The sequence below is a fragment of the Labrus bergylta genome, chromosome 20 (genome assembly GCF_963930695.1).
Source record: "Labrus bergylta chromosome 20, fLabBer1.1, whole genome shotgun sequence".
NCBI lineage: Eukaryota > Metazoa > Chordata > Actinopteri > Labriformes > Labridae > Labrus > Labrus bergylta.
Window position 1 is genome coordinate 17,259,191 of NC_089214.1, and position 24,104 is coordinate 17,283,294.

The 24,104-nt window shown below is 40.7% G+C and overlaps 1 protein-coding gene across 1 annotated transcript; it reads left to right on the forward strand.

Moving 5' to 3' along the window:
• Window positions 1-23,760, forward strand: LOC109987487 (kinesin-1 heavy chain). The gene is made up of 26 exons (XM_020638572.3): window positions 1-319; window positions 5,056-5,143; window positions 5,269-5,342; window positions 5,455-5,559; window positions 5,655-5,703; window positions 6,320-6,375; window positions 6,784-6,871; window positions 7,906-8,030; window positions 8,610-8,714; window positions 9,448-9,593; window positions 9,730-9,878; window positions 11,867-12,066; window positions 12,993-13,061; window positions 13,363-13,569; window positions 13,671-13,814; window positions 16,012-16,200; window positions 16,447-16,564; window positions 17,287-17,342; window positions 17,570-17,679; window positions 17,766-17,867; window positions 17,951-18,011; window positions 18,821-18,892; window positions 19,439-19,543; window positions 19,651-19,864; window positions 20,664-20,778; window positions 22,446-23,760. Exons 1-26 carry the CDS (start codon window positions 194-196, stop codon window positions 22,450-22,452), a joined length of 2,880 nt encoding a protein of 959 aa, XP_020494228.2. The 5' UTR covers window positions 1-193; the 3' UTR covers window positions 22,453-23,760.
• Window positions 23,761-24,104: the final 344 nt, after the last annotated feature.

The following is a 24,104-nucleotide window of genomic DNA, read 5'->3' on the forward strand; positions in this document are numbered from 1 at the left end:
CTGAAGCACCCAAATCATTTCTTGGAAATGATTTAATTTCGCCGTAATCATATTTTAGGACTTCTTTATCACAGTTTCCAGTCAGCTGAAAGGTCTCAGTGAGCGGCGCGCCCTCCCCCTCGGCTCCCTGCTGCTTGGCTTTCTGTATTTCTCAGACTGTAACGAGTGGACGGAGCCATCCACTCCCGCAGAGATGGCGGACGCCGCGGAGACCTGCATCAAGGTGGTGTGCCGGTTTAGGCCGCTAAACAGCTCGGAAGTGGCCCGGGGAGACAAGTACATCCCCAAGTTTCAAGGGGATGATTGCGTGCTGATGTCGGTGAGTGTGTTTCTGCATTAGCAGCACAGAGGATAAACTGAACTCAGTGCGACACTTCTTCTAACAAGTGAAAGTTAGTAAAATATCTATACAAATTTGATGATTTAATGTGTTTTATCATTATTTTTTTAATCAATGTGAATTTGCAACAGTACGCCACATAAAGGAGGCGAAAGAAAATATACAATTTCACGAACAATTAAGCCGTAAAAAAAGTATTGCTTTTGCATCTTATTGGAGTCAAAACAGGTTGGCTTTTGACTATTTTCCTTGCCTCGTTTGTTTGCTTGAGTAAAATTCAATTTGTAGTTGATTAGCTCATTTTTGTATATGATAAAGCCGTGCGTAACGAAGTTTGTCCGGCATGCCTGTGCGCTTTTACGCGCGGACTTCTCTCGAATACCGACCAAAGTTTTATTTCAATCTCAGTCTCAGTTTGTCAAGATCAGCTAAAATTGTAAGACTAAAATCAAATCCGTCTTCACTCGAAGCAGTCAGGCCGAAAACTGTTGGTTTGGAGGAAATTTCACCTGTTTCAAATGAACTTTTACTGCATCAACTTCCCCTGAACTTTATTAACCTCGACAGGACATGGGTGTTAATTCCAATTTAACCATTCTTAGGTGTCTGGGGTCATGTTATTTCTAGCATGCTAACAGATTAGCATGTTATATTTTAGTAATGGGGATAGCTGAAGTTAAACTCTTTTGGCTGGATGCTGAACCTTCATCGTGAATGCTCATTTTGACGACAGATGAACGCTCTGGGGTGAGTCTGAAACGATAGTCGATGTCTTACAAAAATTGCCACTGTAAAACACATTAACTGAAAGATTAGGGATGAAGAGAAAAAACAAAAAAGCAGCTTATTTGTTGAAACACAGCTGATGTTATGATTGATGAGCAGGCTATAGAAACTCTGTAACCCATATGATATGGCCTTCATGGTCATCAGTAGATGGCTAAGCTTACGCTCGATATCGCGATACTTTCTAATATGTATCAGTAATTGATAAACATGTATGGCAGTGAATCGTTTTGGGGTTTGTTTAAACGATAGACTTTAGAAGTGAAGTCACTCATCAGTTTGTGGATTACTGTTTTAAAAGCTCAGGTTTGGCATTTCGGCTGTGCAATGTTTTTCTGTGCAATTTTTAGAAATAATTGAGCACATCTGTGGTCATGAGATACAGATGTATGCTTCTGTCCTGGTTCACACCTTGTGGTGATGTGTGTCTGTAGCCACTGAAAGCATACCCTGCATTATCATCTATTTAACTCTAAAATGAACCATCATTTTCATAATTAACATCATGCATCATATCTAAGCAGACTTGAAACTGGAGATTGAGATCGTAAACACATTAGAAAAATATAACCGGGGTCATTAAATGAAAAATGTAAGGTTAAATGTTCGTCAGTCAGCCTTCTTTGGCAACAAGTGGAGTCGTCCTCTGCTGGTTATATGAAAAAGGCAGGATTAAGGCACTTCTGCATTGGTTTCACTTTTCAAGCCCACAGGCTATGGTAATTTTTTAATCATAGTCAGCTTTATATTCATGCAGCGTCTGCAGTTATTTGACTCTTTTACTCCAATATGAAACTGGCAGGATATCTAGCTGACTATTTATGAACAGTTACAGATTCCAAATGTTCAATTTTTTTATATAATCACAACATACAGCCTAGTTTACAGTGTCATGATCGTATGTGTATAGACAGTGATTCTCACAGAGGGGCGTAGGACCCCAAGGGGAAGTGAGAGATGGCGTCCTGTTGGTTGTGAAGTGGGTGCCTCCTTCCTCAGTGTTTCGCTGATAGGCCAACACCGGTCCCAGAGGGTTCAGCAGTGAATCCTGGCATCCCAAGCTCACTCCCTATGCCATCTACTCACCTGAGTAGCCTTGATGTTGATGTTGATGTGGCTATAAACCCTCTGCAGCCTTCTTCAACCGGTCAAACCTTTGCCTTCCAGCCTCGTTCTTGAACGCTGGCTGCCAGCTCAGTGTACTTCAGTTTATTTTGCTTGTACACCTCGTACACTGTAAGCTCGATGATGTACACGAGCTGGAGTGAGGCAGACCAAATTACAAAGGTCTGGTATGAGGATGGTTACTGCAATCCCAGGTGGGAAGCACAGCCTTTATCTTAAATCTGGGGTGGGTATAAATCAGCACTGTACTGAGTTACATAATGTTTCGTCGGATTATTACCACTTAGCATCCCTAATAACTTCAAACTGTCACCCATCTGTTTTCATGCACTAAATGTCTATGTAATTACAGATGCAATTTCCAAGGCGTTACATCAGCCTTATCCTGTTGGATATAATGGCTTTACAGATTAGTAGAAATTATCTATTTTCATTGCAAACTACATCCCCTGATGTTCATGACCACTGAAAACATGTAACACATTAACAGCTGCTTTGTTTAGAGGTACAGACTCCCAGTTACAGGCTGCCCGATGATCATTTGCTTAATGAGAATTTGTGTGAACGTCCTTCAGCACTGACTCTGTTCAGATCATATCAAAGAGAGTGTTTCAGCGGGTCTCTGTCCCCCCCCTCCCAACTATTTATAGAAAGAAATACAGAACATCCGTCCAAAAGGAACAACAATTTACATTTTACAGGAAAAGATAACAAGTAAAAGATGTAAAAAATATTTTAATTTAAATTCCTCTGACACAGTTAATGTTGTGGTTGGACAAATTCAGGATAACAAACATGATAATGACAGCCACACAGGCTCCACAGAGGAAGGACTTATCCGGTTATCATTTATTTAAAAAGTAAAAACAATCCTTATAGTCCACGTGTCATCTATGTCCAGCCTTCTAGCTGATGGAGGTTGCTTGTTTTTTTTTATGAAGATAAGTTAAAGAGCCCATATTCTGCCCTTTTTGGGGTTCATATATTTAATCTATGTACCTACTTTTGTACGTTCACAATAGCTAAACTTCTAAAAAAGTGTCTGTTTTCATGTACTGCTCCTTCTTGCTCCCTCTACGCTCTGAGTCCGTCAGCTACACTCTGTTGAGCCCACACTGTTAGACCCCACGTGGGCCAACTCTGCTCTGATTGGTCTGCCGATCCGCTCTGTCGTTATTGGTCAGTTGTTCAGCATGCGCCTCGGAAATTTCAACATGAGCTGCAGGGCTTGCCACAACGAGCCAATGGGCTTAGATCAGTGATCTCACACTGACAATGACGCCGCACTGACAAATTTTTATCGAGGGGGGCTAGAACCGAGCGTTACTAATGCTACAGCTAACTGGAGGACGTAGGAGAATCCGCGTTTCTGCAGATTTTTAATTTCTTCACATAGATGTGTCTAAACATGCACAGGACACTTGGTAAACACACTAAAGAGCATATAAAACCAGAAAAAGTATAATATGGGACCTTTAAGTATGCAATTGGAAATGTACTTTTCCTGGCCTGTTGGTAAAAATAATGTTCAAGGGGTTCTTTGTGTCTTTTTTTACTTGTAAAAGTTAGTGAATGAAATATTTGATCTTTGTTAATGTGCCATGTCAACTTATTTTCTCTGTGTGACTCATGATTCACATGAACTAAAGTCATAAGTGTTTCAAACATGAGGCAGCCCATTTCTTTATTATCAACATATATCATATTTATTAGGAATGACTCATAAACTCTGATGGACAAGCTTTGTAGATTAGGGGAAAGCTTTAGCTTGCTCCATAATCTGACATTCTGTAATATATTCATACTGATGCAATATCTGGACTGCATTGTGACACACTGAATAACTTATTTCAATTAAAGAAACCCGCAGACAAATGCTGCAGAGCTAATGGCATCAATACAGGGTTTTTCCTTGCGCAAAACTAAGTGTTTTTGAAATATTTCCTTCGTTTACACTGATGACCTTGTACACTCTTCTCTGAATCAGTAGTCATATGTACTAGATGTCAGCATTAAATTAATTTGGCACAACAAGTCAATATCGGCTACTGACATAGACTCATGCCACATTATTTTCTGATGTGCCGATGTCAGTCAACAGGGTCAAATTGGCCGATGTTACTGGATGTTATGCTGCCAGTGGGAGATTAATATGAAGCCCCCTCGTTCAGATTGACATTGTTGAGTTGTCTCTGTGTTGTGCATATTTCTTTTTACTGTCTATGAAAGGGATGAAACCGCAGCAGTTAATATCTATTCCTCATCTGTACAGCCTTAAACAATCACAACCATGACTTGGTGTTTGTCAGTCAAGTGCATGGTTGTAAAACTTAGTTAGACATTTCATATTTTAAATTGCTGCTGAGAAATTCTGACAGTGACAACTCTGATTCTTTTAAAAGTAGTTTTACAGTAGTTTTATTATCTGGTATGGTCTATGGACCGTCACAGGCTGATAACGCTTCCTGTAGAAGAGGCCCTGTGGCCACTCCAATGGTTGATATAAGAAATAATTTGCAAACCTCTACACTCAAGCCAGTAGTGCAATGAATGAATTCAATGAAACTGAAATTTAATGCTGTTTGACTAGTGAATAAATCTGGTAATATCGGCGCATATCTGTGATAACATAAGCCGATGGTCTCTTGATATGCTAATATCGGCCGATATTATCGGCTAGCCGATTAATCGATCAAGCTTTAGTCATGACATGGAGTTATGATGATGATGTGTTAAGTTGTGGAGTTTGATGTTAGCCTCTGTTACTCTGTTTGATGCTGAGCACTGCTGACTCGTTTGAACAGGGTAAGCCGTACCACTTCGACCGTGTGTTCCAGTCCAACACAACTCAGGAGCAGTTCTACAACGCCGTGGCCCAGAAGATCGTCAAGGGTAAAAAAAAAAATATATAGTGCATTACAGAAGCAGTGAGAGTGGCTGAAACATTAGAAACCTAAAACTACTCATTGAATCCTCAATATGATGGGATTTGTTGGTCTTTGTCTGAATGTGTACAGATGTTTTGGACGGCTACAATGGGACAATATTTGCATATGGGCAGACTTCATCTGGGAAAACACACACGATGGAGGTAAAGAATCAGCTGTTGACCTGAGATAAAAAAAACTTAAAAAAAAAAAAACTGCAACAAATCGACTTGAAACCGAATTGTTGTTACTTTTTCATCTTTTTGTCTACTAAAGGGGAGACTCCACGACCGAGACATGATGGGAGTCACCCCAAGAATTGTTCAAGACATCTTCAACTACATTTATTCCATGGATGAGAACCTGGAGTTTCACATCAAAGTATGTCAACATGTCAATCAGCTGCTCGAATGCTCTTAAATATCAATAAGTAATGATCAAACAGCTTTTTTATAACTCCTTATTTCCCTTTGCAGGTGTCATATTTTGAAGTCTATTTGGACAAAATCAGGGACTTGTTGGATGGTAAAATAATCATTTTTTTATATATCTTTTAATGACTTAACACAAGGTTGTCCATGTATTTTTTTTCGTCCCATTTGGACTTTTGAAATGGCCTCTACTCAGGGATTTCTCAGGCTTCCATTCACTGCCTTCGATAAGTTCAGAAAGCTGCTGCTGGACTGATAACCGGTTAAAGAAAACATGATCACATAACCCCAATCCTGGCCTTGTTACATTGGCTTCCTGTGAACTACTGTATTGATTCTAAAATGATATTACTAGCTTTTAAAGCTCTACAAGGCCAGGCCCCTCGACATATCATTAACTTTACTTTAACTTTACTAACCCCCTATGTTGAAATCCTGTTTGCTTACTCTGCATTAAAATCTCTTCTTAAAATATTCTTATTTAAAGATCTCTTTGTAATTGTAATTGTTTTCCTTTTTCAATGTGTTGTTTCTTTTAATTTCAATGTATTTGCATGTTTTCTTTAAATATATATTGTGTATATATAAGGACATATAATCTGTAAAGCACTTTGTATGTTTTTAGAACAAATGCTGTATAACTTAAATTATTCATGATGCAAAGAACGTGAGCCATTCAGACACAATGTTTATTTTGGTCTCCTCTGCAGTAACAAAGACCAACCTTTCTGTTCATGAGGATAAAAACAGGGTGCCTTATGTGAAGGTGAGTCATTTTTATTTTTTTTATTTTTTTAAATGTGCAACAATGATTGTATTTGATTCAGTTGCACAATCACACAGTCACAAGTTTGTCCCAGACATTTGTAATGCATTAGCCAAAAATAACATCAGAGACTGATATAATCATTTGCTGGATGAGATAAGGCTTTACATAACAAAAGCTTCTCAATAAAGACTTTTCAATCTTTGCATTGAAAGATTGATCCTTCATCTTGATCTGAAATATAAGAGGATCGTAGAGAGATACTAAAAGTATAAAGAAAATGAAGTAATACGCTTACTCTGATGCAGTATGTCATCGTCTCCTCTTCTTATAACTGTCTCTCTGTAAGTCCCTCCTGCTGCAGGGCCTTTAAACACAGTGTTTCCTTGTGATTGTGTGTGCCCTCAGGGGTGTACCGAGCGTTTCGTGTGCAGTCCAGACGAGGTTATGGACGCCATAGATGGAGGCAAAAACAACAGAATCGTTGCTGTCACAAGTGAGTTCACGAGGGCTGCTGCTGCTTCTCATGGGTTCAACCTCACTGAGTCTCCTGACTGTCGTGATCAGCCAACACACTGTCTGTGTGCTTTAACCATAGCCAAAGAAGAAAGAGAAGTGAAGGAAAATTAGCCATAGTTCATAACACATACATATCATCTATTTCTAATTTTACACAACAAAAGTGTTTGAAATCTCTGGGCAATAAAATTGTTAATGTGTTAATTTTGAATTAGCTAATTGACCCTTTGTTGGCTCTCTAATTGGTCCGTTAACTCACCAATCAGAGAGCCCGCTCTCATAGCAACAGTTTCTGGGCTACTTCCGGTTAGACAAACTTTCCCCTGGTTCAAGTCTTTTTTTTTTTTGTAAATTAATGTTGTTGTTTTTTATAAATAAAAGTCTAAATTCAGGCTGCAGAAGTCTAGATATTTAATAGATATCTAATCCTACATGTCTCATACCACAGCTGGATAGCATCTTCCATTTTGCTGCAGTCCCATGTTTGGAAGTTAAGTCTTTTGACTTCTTAAAAAAAAATCCAAATTAAGTCATTATGTGAGGGCAAACTAAACTCTTCAATTCAACGTTATCTTTCTATCCAGGGACTCAACTATCAGGTACTGTAGGAGGGTACCTCCTTCCTACCTTCCTCCTTCCTACCTGCTAAATGTCATCTTTTCACAGTCCAAACCTCCAGCTTGTGATGCAAGTGTCAACCTTTGTTTCATAAACTTGTGATTCAAATAATGAATTTATTGTGACAGGCATCATAATAAAGCTGTTTAGGAGAAACAATTGAAGAAACCGCTGGTTTTCAAAGGGCACTGATGAACCTGTAACAGTCATTACAAGTCATCCAGAAATGTCCTGTTTGAACAGCATACCAATGTATAAATATATAATATATATAGTTTATAATTGCTTAACTTATATAAACTACAGTAACTATGTTATAAATGCTAGGTATGTGTACATTGCAAAATGCTAATTGTGTTCCTGTGTGTATGTGTCTTTCTGTGTGTATGTCAGACATGAATGAACACAGCTCCAGGAGTCACAGCATATTCCTCATCAACATCAAGCAGGAAAACTCTCAGACCGAGCAGAAACTTACCGGGAAGCTCTACCTCGTCGATCTGGCTGGAAGTGAAAAAGTAAGCTTCTATACTTTCATACTCTTCCCCCACCTCCCTCTGTGTCCCTCTCTTGGATTCTGTTGCTTTTAATCATATGCATATCTGCATTTCCCTGTTGTTTTAAAAAAAAACATTCGTGAAATGAAATCCTGGAGTGGAACCAGTCATAGATTTAAAGAGTAGATTTTGAACAGTTTTCTATTCATAGTTGTAATGATTGACCTTTTTTCTTTTGTTACTTTTTACTCACGACTGGTGGAAGTTGACTGTTTCTGTTTCTCCACAAGCCACAGTGTGCCTGCCCGTATTGACTTGATGTATTTTTAATGAAACAGGGCTGCTAATGCTGCTTCCTCTCAGCAGGGGGCTCTGCAGTAATCCGTCCATCAGTATGAGATGTTAACAAACCAAGACTAAGCTCTAATCTCCAGTAAACCCACCATCATGTTTAGTCAACATTCTTTAATTAATCTCTTTTATTTTTCAGTAATCATAACACAACCACAGGATCCTGACTGTTATCCATTATAATGTTCTGCAGAGTGATTCTGATTCTGCTTCTATGAGAATCCTCCTGTGTGTGTTTGTGTTTTAAAGGTGGGAAAAACTGGAGCAGAGGGCACAGTGCTGGATGAGGCCAAGATGATCAACAAGTCTCTGTCTGCTCTGGGAAACGTTATTTCAGCTCTGGCTGAGGGCTCGGTGAGACACACAGACCTTCCTGCTGTAATCCAGTGGGTGGTTTTAGTGATTTAGAGGCCCCAGTCAAAAATGAATAAGAGGCCCTTCCCCATTTTGCTAAGAGCAATCATAACTAGTGAAAATATTTTTTTGAGGCATCTGTTTTCAGTTACCAAGGCAACAAACTACACAACAAAATCAAATGTCCTGTTTAGATAAACACATAAAACCAGTATTCATCACCTCAGGAGAAGTCAAAAATCTGTTAGTACATAAAATGTTTGTATGCCAGCGCACCCTCATTGGGTGGCATCCTGGGCTACCGTTTATATCCTAAGCCTTGAGGCCCCATTGGTCACGAAGCCCCAGGCAAGCCTGGCCCACCTTTGCCTTGTGGTAAAACGTTCTTTGCCACTATCACAACTGTTCTGCTTCTAACAAGTATTTTAGAGATCAAGGACGCTTTTAAGAGTTTATAATTAGGATTTCCACACAGAGAAAGCTAAGTAAGCACTGATTGGAAATATTTTAAAGATTTACATTCCTTAAGACCAATAAAAAAATCAATGTTTTTCAGAAAGAGTCTGTACTGTTATATTTATATATTCAAATGTAATTATATTTAAGTCAATAAGAAGTCATAAGTTATCAAATAAATAATGACGGGGGATGACATATGCCATACTTTTATAACCAAAACTGTTGGTGGAATGATTGAATAATAAATGTTGTCAGTGTTTGTGTCCTCTGTCAGGGTTATGTACCGTACAGAGACAGTAAGATGACCAGGATCCTGCAGGACTCTCTGGGGGGGAACTGTCGGACCACCATGGTCATCTGCTGCTCACCCTCGGCCTTCAATGACGCTGAGACGCGGTCCACACTGATGTTCGGACAAAGGTACACACACACACACACACACACACACACACACACACACACACACACACACACACACACACACACACACACACACACACACACACACACGCACACACACACACACACACCGTCTCCTGTTCCTGTCCCCCACCAGGGCAAAGACCATCAAGAACTCAGTGAGTCTGAACGTGGAGTTGACCGCAGAGCAGTGGAAAAAAAAGTGGGAGAAAGAGAATAACAAGAACAAGACGCTGAAAACCACCGTCACCTGGCTGGAGAACGAGCTGAACCGCTGGAGGAGCGGTAAGTATGTCACATACACCTGAGGGTTACTACAACACAAGGCCTTAATGGAATTGTAACTGGAGGTCAATGTGCACTCCCAGGTTTTCACTCGTGCTGTTTTCATTGAGACAGTAGGCAGGATATTACTGTAAGCCCCCTGTTGCAATATTTATTCATCTATTTGGACCATTTTTACATTTATTGGTCAGGACAACTGAAGAGAGACAGGAAATGCTGGTGGGAGAGAGTATGTGGTGACATGCCATAAAGGTCTGAGGTCGGATTCGAACCAGTAGGATATCTGTTGCCTCCTGTTGTAATTTCTAACACACATAGGCTGAATGGTAGAAGGAATCATTCCACCGCGATCCACCATCTGAGGTAGTAGGGGCTGTTTCTGTTTTTATTAGCCCCTGCTTACTTCTTCAGTGTGTGAACTGATGCAACCACCACAGGAAAATATAATAATAAAAACAATAATAACTTAAAAAAGGGAAAAACTGTGTAAGAGTATTAACACTATAATCTTTACGCTAATGTGAATGAAGGATAAAAACTTTGGATATGATGAGATAAACAACTAAAAAAGAAACCTTTTATAAGTTATATCACTCAGTCACACTCTAAAGTCTGCCTGTCTTGGTTTGTTAGAGATGAAATCACACACTGCTTCTATTTTTAAGCTTGAGACAGATGAGCTTAAAGAAAGACCTCTTTGTCTCCGTGTTAGCAGCTCTGTGAAGAAAACTGTTGAAGTTGTACTTTTGAAAGGTGCATGATCATCCAGGTCTAAGTGGTCTGAAGACAGCAGTAATCTGGAGCACATCAGACATCTTCCTCTGAGAGGGAAATCCCAGACCAATATTTTGTCTTGTAAATGAGCTGGTATCCATGAAGCAGGCTGTAAGGGCTGCAAATTAATCCTTAGAGCAGCGGTGCTTGATCAAAGTACATCCATTTAAAATGCTTGATTATTTCATATTTAAGTCTCTTACTGTCATTCAAGTTGTCTGACATGATCACAGTGGCTGTGGATCAGTGGTAAACTTGTCATGTCAAAGCATCCTTGGACAGGACGCTGAACTCCAAATTGCTGCTGTGGTAGCGGCCTATGAATGTGTATGAATGGATTAGATAAAACTCTTGGACTCTTTACATAGCCGCCTCTACCATCGAGTGTGAATGGGTAGGCGTGACCTGCGGTGTAAAAAGAGCTTTTAGGTGCTATACTATTATATTATACTTTTCCCAATAAATATTTGCAGCAGACTTGGTGTGTAAGGTGTCTGTGCATAACGTTTTTTATTGGATCTGAAAACGCAGACAGAAAACAGACTCAGTGTGCAAAGGCCTTTAGTTGTTCTTTTTACTAACTAGACCCAGCTAGTCAAGCTATAAAACTCCATTTACAAAAACAGTGACTTAACCTTGAAGAGTTGCTGTTGTTGCAATGTCTCGTTTGTTTCTGCGAGTGTGTTTTATCGTTCAGAGATGAAACTTTTGACAGATGGAAGCAACACAATAATGCAAACAAACGTACCCTCAAGGCAACAGCAGTCCAGCAGCTCCTGTGTCCTGCACGGTCAAATTGATGTTTCTGTTCATCCAGTCTGGTGGCTTTAAAGAGAGCCGTGTGTCTACTGTGTCGAGATAAAAACCGTAATCTTACCATAACAAACGGGGCTACACCTGAAGAGATTTTATAATTGTCGTAAAGTTTTGTAAAAATCAGAGCCTAACACTAACTTCCACTAGGGGGAGCTTTTGTCTACAAGCAAACAGTTAAAACCCGGTGACAAATGCCGGATGGAAAACCTTGCTGGAGCACTTCCATAACTTTTTGGTTTAACTTTGTGACCGATTGGAGTTTGTACAAAAAGGGGCCCGTGTTTAAAGCTAAACCTTTTACAAAAAACAAGCTTAGGTTGAAGGAGAAGAGGAGGAAGGAAAGGGGACCTGTTAGACCCAACACAGAGACTGATGTTCCTGTCTGCTGCCCCCTACAGGAGAATGTGTGCCAGCAGAAGAACAGTTCGATAAAGAAAAGGCCAAAGCAGAGGTCCAGGCCCTGGATGGTGCGTTAAACAACGATAAGCCAGCAGCCCCGCCTGTACTCAGCAGCCTCCCTGGAGTCAAACTCACAGATGCACAGAATGGGAAGTATGAGGCAGAAATGGCCAAACTCTACAAGGAACTGGATGACAAGGTGAGGACGAATCCACCACAAAACACTTGTTCACAATAAGCTGTCAGTTTACTGAGAATGTCTGTGTTACATTTGCTGAATGTTCACAGCTTCCTACAGCTTCCTACAGGAAAGTCACAAGTGCACATGCTGGTGTACAAACAGCAATGATGATTGCTGTGGTGTATTTGGACAATTAGTGGTTATAATAACTGGAACATATAGATAGAAAAACATTTCATAATTTATTCTTGTTAATTGGATGTTTACTACTTGTTTCAAGTAGGATTTGTCTCAATACCACGATTTTAAACTTTGATACGATACAAGAAAAAACAAAAACAATATTGATACATTTTTGACACCACAGCAACAGAAATAGAAGTCTCTTCATGTTTTCAGTTTCCTGTTAATTCTTGTTTTCAAAAATGTCATGTTTTGTACGTCATGTTTGAGGCCATTAAAGCCTCTTTTAAACTAGGGGAACTTTCCCCCGGGACTAGGGACCTTTTGAGGAACTATATGCATTTCAACCACAGGAACCGGCTCTAAATTTAGTTTTGGGGTAAAAGATCTACCCCTAAAAGAGACCCTGCTAGGGGGGTTGTACTTCTGAAGGTCTAGGGACTTCATGGCTGATTAGTCAGGCACAGCAGGGTGTTAGATCACCCACCGTGGTTAATAGACTGCAGCTGAAAATTCACTGTTTTTCCCACAATTTTGTTTTTCCATCAATGTCTGGCTGTTACGATTATGAAAAGGTACAAAATACATTATTTCAGACTAAGCGAGACAAACCAAGGAACGTGACAGTATTTATTTTGGCCAGCAGGCGGCGTGAATGGCTGCTGTTCAGTATCACATGTGGTTTTAGGACAAAATAAATAAGTGATGTATTAATTTTCTCTTTTTCCTCTCTGCTCTCCTCTATCCCCTCCTTCCTGCAGGATGATGAGATTAACCAGCAGTCTCAGTTGGTGGAGGAACTGAAACAACAGATGATGGACCAGGAGGAGGTGACCCAGTACCCCCTCTTCCCTCTCCTCCCATCACTTCCCAACCCCCCCCCCACGCTGTCTTTTCCCTCTAGTTCTTCCTGTTAGCACAAACCCAGTCTGACAGCTGATAGCAGACCATTAGTCTCCCTGCAGGAGGGGTCAGACTGTAACTCACCCTCAGCGGGCAGCGCCTCAGCCTCACAGATTGAACACATTAGCTCAACAGAAAAGTAGTTAGTAGATCCTGTTATGAATTTCTGACTTTACTCCCTTTTCACCCTTGTTCTTTACTGTCTTCACTCCCTTTTCTCACCCGTAGCTCTTATCCTCCTCCCAACGAGATCACGGCACGTTGCAAACTGAACTCAACCGGCTGCTGGCGGAGAACGAAGCGTCCAAGGAGGAGGTGAAGGAGGTGCTGCAGGCCCTGGAGGAGCTGGCGGTCAACTACGACCAGAAGACTCAGGAAGTAGAGGACAGAGCAAGCGAGTTTGAGGCTCTGAGTGAGGAGCTCAACCAGAAATCGGTGCTTTTTTCTTTTGATCGAAATCAATCAGATGATTTAAAATCAAATGACTGTACAACTTGTGACATGTGTACTTACTGTTTGTTTTCATCCACCACCAGAGCTCCCTGGCCTCCATAGACACTGAACTCCAGAAGCTGAAGGAGATGACAAACCACCAGAAGAAGAGGGTCAATGAGATGATGTCATCATTACTCAAAGATTTGGCTGAAATTGGCATCGCCATGGGAAGCAACGACATTAAGGTTAACTATAATTACACAGTGACAGAGCAACAATGGCCAGTTGAAACGAGAATGATACATATCTCTCATTTCATCACCTGCTGCCTGAATAACACGTGTTCTTCAGGATATGCCTCTAATTGTTCGTCTTTGTTTTCACCGTGTAACACGTGTCAAGCCCTTTGGTTCTGCTCGTTTGTATCCATTCATTATCACCAAGTATCCAGGCGACTCTCATTAGAGATGGATTTGTGTGAGCGGCAGCTGGCAATTCTTTCTATTGTCAGTTCATCCTTCCTTTTGTTTCAAACAGTACATTCATTTTCATAACAACCTTTTGAAATACAGGGTATAAAATTAACCATTTGTCCACTGAAATGGCCTATTTCGTCTTGTAACAATCTAAAAAAGCTCACAAACACTCAAAAAAGCAGCAAATCCTCAAAATATAAAAAAACGGAAACTTGGTGATGTAAAATAAGTTTGCAGGAATTTATGAAATACACCATAAAGTGTCAGTAAACTACATCTTACATTCAAGAAGTGGTATTTTCAGATTTCCCTTTTCTGTTCAACAAGAAAGTAAAAAAGAAAAAAAGATATTCAGTTTACAAAGAGAAAAAAGAGAAAAGCAGAACATTTGGAAATCTACAGTCAGCAGATTTAGCATTTTTACTTGGTAAGTGTTAAAACGAATGTGAACTTCCTCTCATTTCACTAATTTAAAACCTGAGATTTTCTGTTATTTAAGAGAGGGATCCTGAAAGTTTGGAGTTTTTGTCTCCTTTGTTCCCATCCTCTGTGCAGTGTTATCACAAACACACACTTTATGTGAGTACGTGTGTTCTACAGCAGGCTGAACACTATTATTTTGAACTCTTAAGCTCAGTTCCTGCCTGATCTATTTCAAACTGCACTCTTCTCCAAAAGATAAAGGTCAAGTGTCTCTTGTGAAAACCTACAATTCTGCTGGTTTGTTTATGTCAATCGAGCCTAACATCACTGAAGTGGAAATTTAACCTGTCCTGTGCCAGAGCTACATCCTACGCTTTTGAACTGCAGATCTTCAGAGTCTCGCGCTGCACATCTCAGAGATCACGTCAGACAAACGGAGAGGCCAGAAAGTGAATAAAACAGTCAAGAAAAAGTCCCATACTGGCAACAGTGTTTAACAGCTGAATAAGCTTCAGTCATTAATCGAGATAAAAGACAAAAGTTTGACCCTTCTCATGTCTCAAACTCTGCTGTTTCATATCAGTGTAATAGTTTAACCAAACACAACATACAATTTAAAGATACAATCTCCTTCGTTTCACTTTACAGACTAAATAATGAATCAGTTGATCAAATCATGTATCTCCAAATTAATGAATGTTAAGGATTATAGCTAAGTGCATCCATAGGCTGTTTAGATTACCTGTACATGGCTGCTATGAAGATGGTTTGTAGACTACCACTATGGAACCTCAGAGCCTCTGACACTGGTTTGCTCTCCATTCCCCACACCAACCTTTTAGGTGGCAGAGCCTCCAGTGTGGCAGCCACCCAACCTCTGGAACTCTCTCCAGACAATTACCCAGAATGTTACATCATAGGACATATCCAAAAAACTTTTAAACACCCATGCGTTCAACTCAGTTTATGGACTTAGTTCATTGTGTTGTTTTGTTTGTGTATTCTCATGTAAAGCGTCCTTGGGTCAGTTGAAAGGTGCTAAATACATTTAGGATATTATTATTATCGTTGGAAGGAGAGAGTTTTGCGTTTTTTATGTCGTCATCTTTTGAGGCAGAAGTGGTGATATAGGGTGGACCTCTTTGTCCTGGTTGTCAGGTCACCTTTGTGGAGGATTGTCAATCACAGGTAGCCTGGTCCCAGAGCATGTGCTGCTTCATCGTTTATTCTCTCTAAATGAGACCATCATTTACAAAATCTTAGCATGCTGGATTGATGAAGAATTTAAACTTTCAACTTGAGACCATAAACTGATAATTACAATGCACTGATGATTTACTTCAATTTAGAATTAAGGATATTTTTCTTGGACTTTCATACAATTGGATTTCTTTTTGCAGTCTTAGTATATTGAGCTGCTACGGTCATAGAGTTGACTTCAATTTGACAGAACATGTTTCTTGTAGCTTTTAAGACACAATATTTAAATGATGAACACAAAGCACATCTTCATACGTCTAAGGCTGTTTTTCTGACCTCTCAGCAACAAGAGGGCAGCGGCCTCATCGACGAGGAGTTCACTGCGGCTCGTCTCTACATCAGTAAGATGAAGTCGGAGGTGAAGACGATGGTGAAGCGCAGCAAACAGCTGGAGAGCACCCAGGCCGAGAGCAGCCAGAAGATGGAGCAGACGGAGATTGAGCTGACTGCCTGCCAGCTCCGCATCTCCCAGGTAACTGCTGCTTAGCACCGCCGCCGCTGTGATCATGGATCCTGTCACCATAGTGACGAACGTGGTGGTTAATTAAACTGGCAGAACATGAGCTTATCAATCAAACAGCGGGGTAATAAGCTGGCAGGTTGTTCTGCATGTGCTTCACTTTTTGTTCTCGGTTTTAAAAAGAACTGTCGTGGAGTTTTTTGTGCCTTTGAATCACAGTTTTTTTTGTTTTTTTTTGCTGTTGTTGTTGTTGTGCAGTATGAAGCGAAGATCAAGTCCCTGACAGACTCCCTGCAGAATGTGGAGCAGAAGAAAAGACTGCTGGAGGAAAACCTGGACTCTCTCAACGAGGAAGTAGTCAGGATCAAAGCCCAAGGTGAGCACATCTTAGTCTGCAGCATTAACCCTTTAAAGGTCACATTTGTTACTCTTTTTCAACCAGTGTAAATAAGTCTCAGAGCTCCCCAAAACATGTCTGTAACGTTTCTTGTTAATAATCTACTATCATCCTGTATTTGATCATGCTTATAACCCCCTTTCAGCCCTGCTCAGAACAGGCTGTTTCTGTGTCTGTAGCTTTAAATGCAAATGAGCTGTGTTTGACCACGCCCCCTCTCTGGAAGGGCTTGCGTGGCTCGGGCTTTCTCGCACCACGCCCAATCGTTTACGGTGAGAAGGCAGACTCAGAGGGCAGAACAAACACCTAGCTGTGGGAGAGTCAACACCTGGGGGAGGGGGTTACTGCCCTTTGTGATGTCATGAAGGGAACATCTCCAGATGTCCCGGTTGAGCAAACATTTTCTGAAAAGTGGAGCAGGCAAAAGTTGGAGATGATGGACTTTCTCATAATAAGAGACATATATCAGTATTCTAAAAACATGGTTAAGTGTATTTTGCACATGTGACCTTTAAAGTATTTGGTGGCTGAACATTTTTCAGGACTCTAGATACCAAGTTTACAATCAGGTTGATAAGAAAACCAACCGTGCTGTCCAGTCTCTGTAACGTCAACTACAAAACCTGACCGAGCCCCCTGGAGCAGTCAGTTGACACATGTTAGACTAAAACTAAACATTTGTGATTTTTGTTTTCTATCAGAGAAAGTAAAGACCATGGAGAAGGACAGTGAAATCCAGTCTGCTAATGAAGTCAAGGTACAGTTCTGTACTCTATTTTATTCATTTGTTAAACAGGGACACAGGCAATGAACATTGCTTCATGATGTTAATAATAAAGCAGATGCCAAACACACAGTTTTCTAGCCATGGCTTATTTGAAACCCCTGTCCCTTGCTAGGCTTTTTGGATGAAATAAGGCCTTCCCTTACAAGGATGGCTTTATTCTCTTGTACACTTTAATTCTCCAGTTTGTGTTTCTTCAGGACGCTGTGGAGAAGCAGATCCTGTCTCACAGAGAGTCCCATCAGAAACAGATCAGCAGCCTGAGAGACGAGCTGGACAACAAGGAGAAATGCATCACAGAGCTGCAGGAGTAAGACACAACATCAGCCAACACTTCTCCCTCCATTCCAGTGACCCACAGCGGGTGTGCTTACTCTGTTTCTGACATGTGCTTAGTCTGAACCAGAAGATCATGCTGGAGCAGGAGAGGCTGAGGGTGGAGCACGAGAAGCTGAAGGCTGCCGACCAGGAGAAGAACCGCCAGCTGCAGGAGCTCACGTAATGTCTCTTCATATAATCTAAAACTGCTTGTTTCTTATTACACTATATGCCGTAAGTAACACATATTGTACAATGTGCAGGGTGCAGCAGGACAGAAGGGAGCAGGCCAAACAGGACCTGAATGGACTGGAGGAGACTGTGGTCAGTTATTGCATGTTTTATTGAGTTCATCTGAAAAAGATCTTAATTTGTTTTAAATACAATCAAGATGGAGGGAATTTCTGTTAACTTAACCCTTTTTTTTTTTTAAATCTGAGGTAGTAGGCAACTTGTAAACAGAACATTGAAATCGGGCTCCTCCTCCTGGGCTCATCTCCACGAGAAGAACACGTCCACGGCAGGGTTAGCGTGTACCTTTACTGCTGCACCAATTGCCCCAGGAGGGATTAATAAAGTTGTTTGAATTGAATAGAATTAAATTGCTTGTAATTAAACTGCAAGCTACCTGAGAATATAACGTTTAATGTCATGGAAAAGCCAATAATTTAGCATGCTATGTGTCCACATAGACACATATTCAGATAATCGCTGAAACCGCCTCGCCTCTGTTACTACCTCTGAAGCTGTACGGGGGGTGGGGGGGGTCACTTCGTCCCCTCATTACACCTCTGGGATACATTCATACTGAAGGCAAAATGTCACAGGGACTTAAATATCACGGCTTGAAACTGCAGTCTGAAAGGGCTTCCTCTAAAATGATGGGTACAAAATGACCGCTTCCTCTAAAATGTGGAGCAGCTAATATTACACTGTCTGATGGCCATGGTTATGTTCTGACTGATTAGAGATGAATCCTCTTCATTTATTTGTGACGCTGTGAGCACCACAATTTAAATTGTGTTCAGCACACTTTTATTGGGATGAAGGCAGCAAAGGGAAGGAGAGGATTTCTCGTGTTGTGAATTAAAAACTTAAATATCCCCAAACCTTTTTTCCTTCCCTTCACACAGGCCCGAGAGCTGCAGACACTCCACAGCCTGAGGAGGCTCTTTGTCCAAGACATGTCCACTAGAGTCAAAAAGGTAAAACTCCTGTCCTGTTCAATCTGCTCATGATTCATTCTCACTGTGATCATCGTCCTGTGATCTGGTTTTGACTAGACTAACATCACAACATTTACCTGGAATGAGACACACAGATCCATATATTTGCTCGTGCCCCGGCTGCACTCTATTTAATTTGCACCATGATGAAATTTTAATGCATCTAGGGAACACAACAGAAAGTCTCTGGGAAAAAAAAGTAGGCCATCTGATTCTTCAAAGGTAGCAGCTGTAAATTAGGGATCCAGGCCGTCGGTGTGCCGCTCATCTGCAGCCCTCAGGCTGAGGCTGGAAGATACAAACAGAGGAAAAGCATGCTTTCCTTCCTGGAAGACACACAATCTGTCATGGTGTAGTTCTCACTCAGAATCTGCCATTCATCATCTGATTTAGCAACAAAAAGCATGCTCTAGATTTTGGGCGTGAAACAAATTAATTTGATAAATATTCTTTAGGAAGGTAAATAATGACTGAATTTAAAGATAAAACATGGAGTGATAAAAGTCCTGTGCTTTGCTTGGGCAGAATGCAAAATCAGACTCGGATGACACAGAAGACAGCGCTGCCTACAAACAGAAGATCAGCTTCCTAGAGAACAACCTCGAGCAGCTCACACAAGTGCACAAACAGGTAAAAATGTAACAAAACACACAACACTTCCCTCCAACCTTTTGGGTTCAAAATATACTTTTCCCCTCTCCAGTTACTCTTTAAAACATCTGTTGTGTCTTCTGTAGCTGCTACGGGACAACGCCGACCTTCGGGGAGCGATCCCTAAAATAGAAAAGCGTCTCCGGGCCACGGCAGAGCGGGTCAAAGCTCTCGAATCAGCTTTGAAAGAGGCCAAAGAGAACGCAGCCAGTGAACGAAAGCGCTACCAGGAGGAGATGGAGCGCATTAAGGACACCGCCAGGCCCAAAAACATGGGCCGGAGAGGCTCAGCACAGATAGGTGCAATAATCAATACTCTAGAAGTAAAAGCTTTACATTTTCAGCTAGTTCTACCAAAACAAGGATTCCACTCTCATGTCTGTGCAATATGAAAGGATCTAGGGTCAGGAGGCGATTAGTTTAGCTTTGCTTAGCATTAAGACTAGGACCAGTGGGAAACAGCTAGCCTGGCTCCTGCTCAGGTTAAAATATTTGGCTACCAACACACTGTATGCTCATTCATTAACATGCTCTTCTTTCTTTCGAAATGTTAACAGATCAATATGTGCTTTATAGCATGTTCACTATCTATTCCTGCTTTCACACTTGCAAAATTCCTGAAGAACTCTTGATTTTTTTTTCGAGCTGAGCTGCAAATGTGAACGCAATGAGACACGTTTTTCACTCTGACTTTCTCCGGCATTTGCCCTGACAGCCCCCCAAAATGTTTGCAGCTTGAAATCTTGAGTGAGGTGATGTGAGGCTTGTGTACAGACTAAAGAAAGCTGATATACCAGTTTCACGATTTATTGTTTTAAGTTGTTTTTATATTTTGTTAACTTTGGATAGAGCCAGACTAACTGCCAGTCCTTATGCTAAGCTAGGCTATTTACACCCTTACTCTAAGCCTGAGTTTAACTCACAAATCTGCAGGCGCTATCAATGTTGACATCGAACTCTCAGAAACAAGAAAAAAACGTTTTTCCAAATAAGACAAACTTAATCAAAACAAAGTCATGAGATGTGTGCTTATACTCTGCATAAGACATGATGTCTGTGTGTGTGAGAGACTCATGTAATCTGTCTTTGTTCAACCCAGCCAAGCCCATCAGACCAGGCCAGCTGCCGGGAGGCCCTCTGATCCCCGGCCTCAACAGATCCAACCTCATCCAGAACAACCTGCCTCCTGGCATCGAGGAAGGGGGCAACGACAGGTAAGGGAAGAACACACAATCTTCAGAGCCTTTCTTTGATATCTGTCTGCTTGATATTGTCTGATTAGTCTACTTTATTCACATTAACGATTAACCCAATGAATCGTATGGTGTTCTCCATATCCTGTTCAAAGCTCCTGTGAGTACTTTTAAGCTGGTTACGAAACAGACTGTAACTAATACTGATGCCTCCGTATGACCTACAAAAGCAACCAACACCATGAGTGACACGTTTTGCCATTTCTATGCAGTTATTTCATGTGCTTTTAGCCGGTGTCACAAGAAGTGTTACAGCACGCTGCAGAAACACTCACTGTTTACATTTGTTTGCATTGCAACTATTCCCAATAATTGATATTTGATTGAAATCAGGATGATTTTAGAAAACACAACTTACACATGAAAAGGACAAGATCAGCAAAGAGAGGTTTTAAATTGATCAAAATAAAAACAATGAAAGACATGACTTTCTTTCTAATGTAGATTAAATAGGATGAATGACACCGCTTGTTTGAATCAACATCACTTAAAGGCTTTTTGCCTGTGTGAAAAATTTGATTTTTCACACAGGCAATCTATGTAATAGAAATCAAGTATATCCTCTGAAAATAACTCTGTGAGTCATGACTGTCTACAATGGGTGTAACACCCGAGTCCCACTGTCTGTGATGTTTTCTGAGTCCTATCTTCAGTTTGTTTACATCGCCGGGACGGCCGGCTGACTCCTCCCCTCATGTATAAAAGTTGTTTAATTGAGGGACTAGAGAAAAGAAGAATAACATACTGTACTCACTGCTTAACTGTGTTTCTAGATCACGCTCATTTCAGGTAAATTTACATGCAGTGTGACGATACGAGCATAATAAAGATCGCTAGCATTAGCATGCTAACACAACAATGCAGCGCCAGTTGTTTTGGTTTCATGCTGGTGCTCAAGGGCGACATCTACTGGATCAAAAAATAGCATATAAAGACTTTAAAGTCTCAAATTATTTCTAAATATTTTGTTTGTGTTTCTGCATTTATTCTATGTTTCAATAGCCCGTTTCAGATTGCAATTTCACAAGAGCACCGTAACAGAGCTCAGCCATCCTTATGCGACGACGGCGTGATATTGGTATTCAAGTCTGTGCGTTCCAGATTTGCGAAAGGCTGAGGGAGCTTTACATACACAGACAATCAGACATGCACACACACACACACACACACACACACACACACACACACACACAGTGCTGCTGTCACCCACTGGCTCCACAGATCCCGTCTCGCCCCTGTAGTGCCTCTTTTATTACCTCTGAAGCTGGCACAGAGGTGGAATCACGATTACGCCTGTGATGTTTTGTGAAGTTGAAACATTGCAGGTGTCGTTAATATCATGCCTTGAATAGCTCAAATATGTTTGACTTTGTTCTTTATTTTAAAAGTTCTGAAGTTTCAAACAATTTCAGTTATTTCATCAATCAAATTGGTCCAGGTCTCAGTATAGTGATATGAAGCATTTCAAAATACTAGAGTTCGTTCCAGTGGCACAGAGCAAGTAGACAATTTGAGATTTTGTATTTTGTGTTTTCCTTATCCAAGTAAGACATCCAAAGAGATGACATGTCGATGCAAGCTGACTTATAGACTAACTTCTTTTTCTCTTCTGTTTTTTCTTCCTGCAGCAGCTGAAGACAGAAGACAGTCAACCAAAGAAGAAGCCAAAGCACTGATCCCAAAACTTTAACCATTCATGCACCATTCTTCAGAGAACCCATCAAAGTCTGTATATACTGTATATAAGTCTGACCTGTACTGTAGAGTCCTTCAAGCCTTGGCGCGACATGAAACTGAATAACCATTGCTGCATTTCAAAATGAACACATCACAGCACAAGTTGATCTGTTACCAGGAATTGAATGAGAGATCTATAGGGAAGGACTGGGGCGCTGGTAGCCTAGCGATTAGTGTGTGGGCCCTCCAGAGCGGACGACACCGGGTTCAGATCTGACTTGTGGCTCCTTCCTGCATGTAGACGCTCTCTCTGATAAATATAGGGAAGGACTTATAACTGTTCTCTCGTCTACAGTAGGCCAATAAATACATGACATTTTCATATATGCATTACTGCACCTGTTCCGTCCCTCTGCATGCCCTGCTGTGGATAAAATCCAGAGATCTCTTTGTGACACTCTTTTTGCCTGTGCATCATTATCAAGATTATTATTATGATAGCCTGTCTTGACCAATCAAAAGTACATTTAACCAGAGCCATGTGGTTAAAATGATGATGTGTCACTGTTTGATCCAGGTGAGTGAGAGCTGAGAGAGATGATATTTAGCCAAACATTCCTCTTTAACACAGAAGTAGAGCACATGTTTGCCCCGCCTGCCCTTCATCCTGACCTGTTCTTCCCATCTATAAATATTCATGGTTTCAAAAAGCCATGAACTCCTCACTCCTTCCTAGAGATTACACGTCAACAGAACAGAGATCCGTCTTTGGCTCAGGGCAAGAAAAGTCAGGGGACATGAAAGTTATTTTGACCTTATTTATGCCTCTTAGCTGCTGACGAGTGATCACTTGCATTCACTAAGACCGTTAAACATTTGTTTTGTGTTTATTGTATCCAGATTTGGATGGAAGTGGTTGGCTGACATTCCTCTCGTTAAACCCACTCCTGATTTACACTCAACACATGCAAAGACATCTTAAATTTAGAGTTAACATTTCTAAATTATGAAGATGAACTCACCTAAACTTGTTTAATATTTTAAAGTAAATGTTCTCAGCAATTTTAAATTATTCTTTTAAACTTTATTGAATCACTGGAGATATCGCTATTGTCTTAAAGATGATGAGTCATCAAGAAGACTGTGCAAGTGCCTGTTCACATTTGTTGCAGACCAAATGCTGCAGTGTGTTTCCACCATGGATTTTTGTAGACTTGTGACTCAAGTCAACTTTTTACTCTAGAGATAATAAATTCAAATTGGAAATGCTGCTGTGGTTCATTTATTTGCATTCAACTGCTGGTGTGAATTGAAATTACATTCAGGTTTCTAAAGTAGGCATTGAGATTTTACGGTTGCTACAGAAGGAGGTGAATCACCAAGTACGGGTTTTTATAAAGGAATTCATCTCAGTGTTTGGTTGTATAATAACTAACAGACTGGAATTTAAAAACTGGATGTTGACAGCAGCTGTCCAGTCGAGATACGCCAATAAACTAAAATAAGCAATATGGGTGTGAATAGAAATGTTGTTTGAATCATTTTTCATATTTGTGGTTTGAAAGTGTCATAAAAGTGTTGTCCAATGCATGCATGGTTTTTGAAAAAAT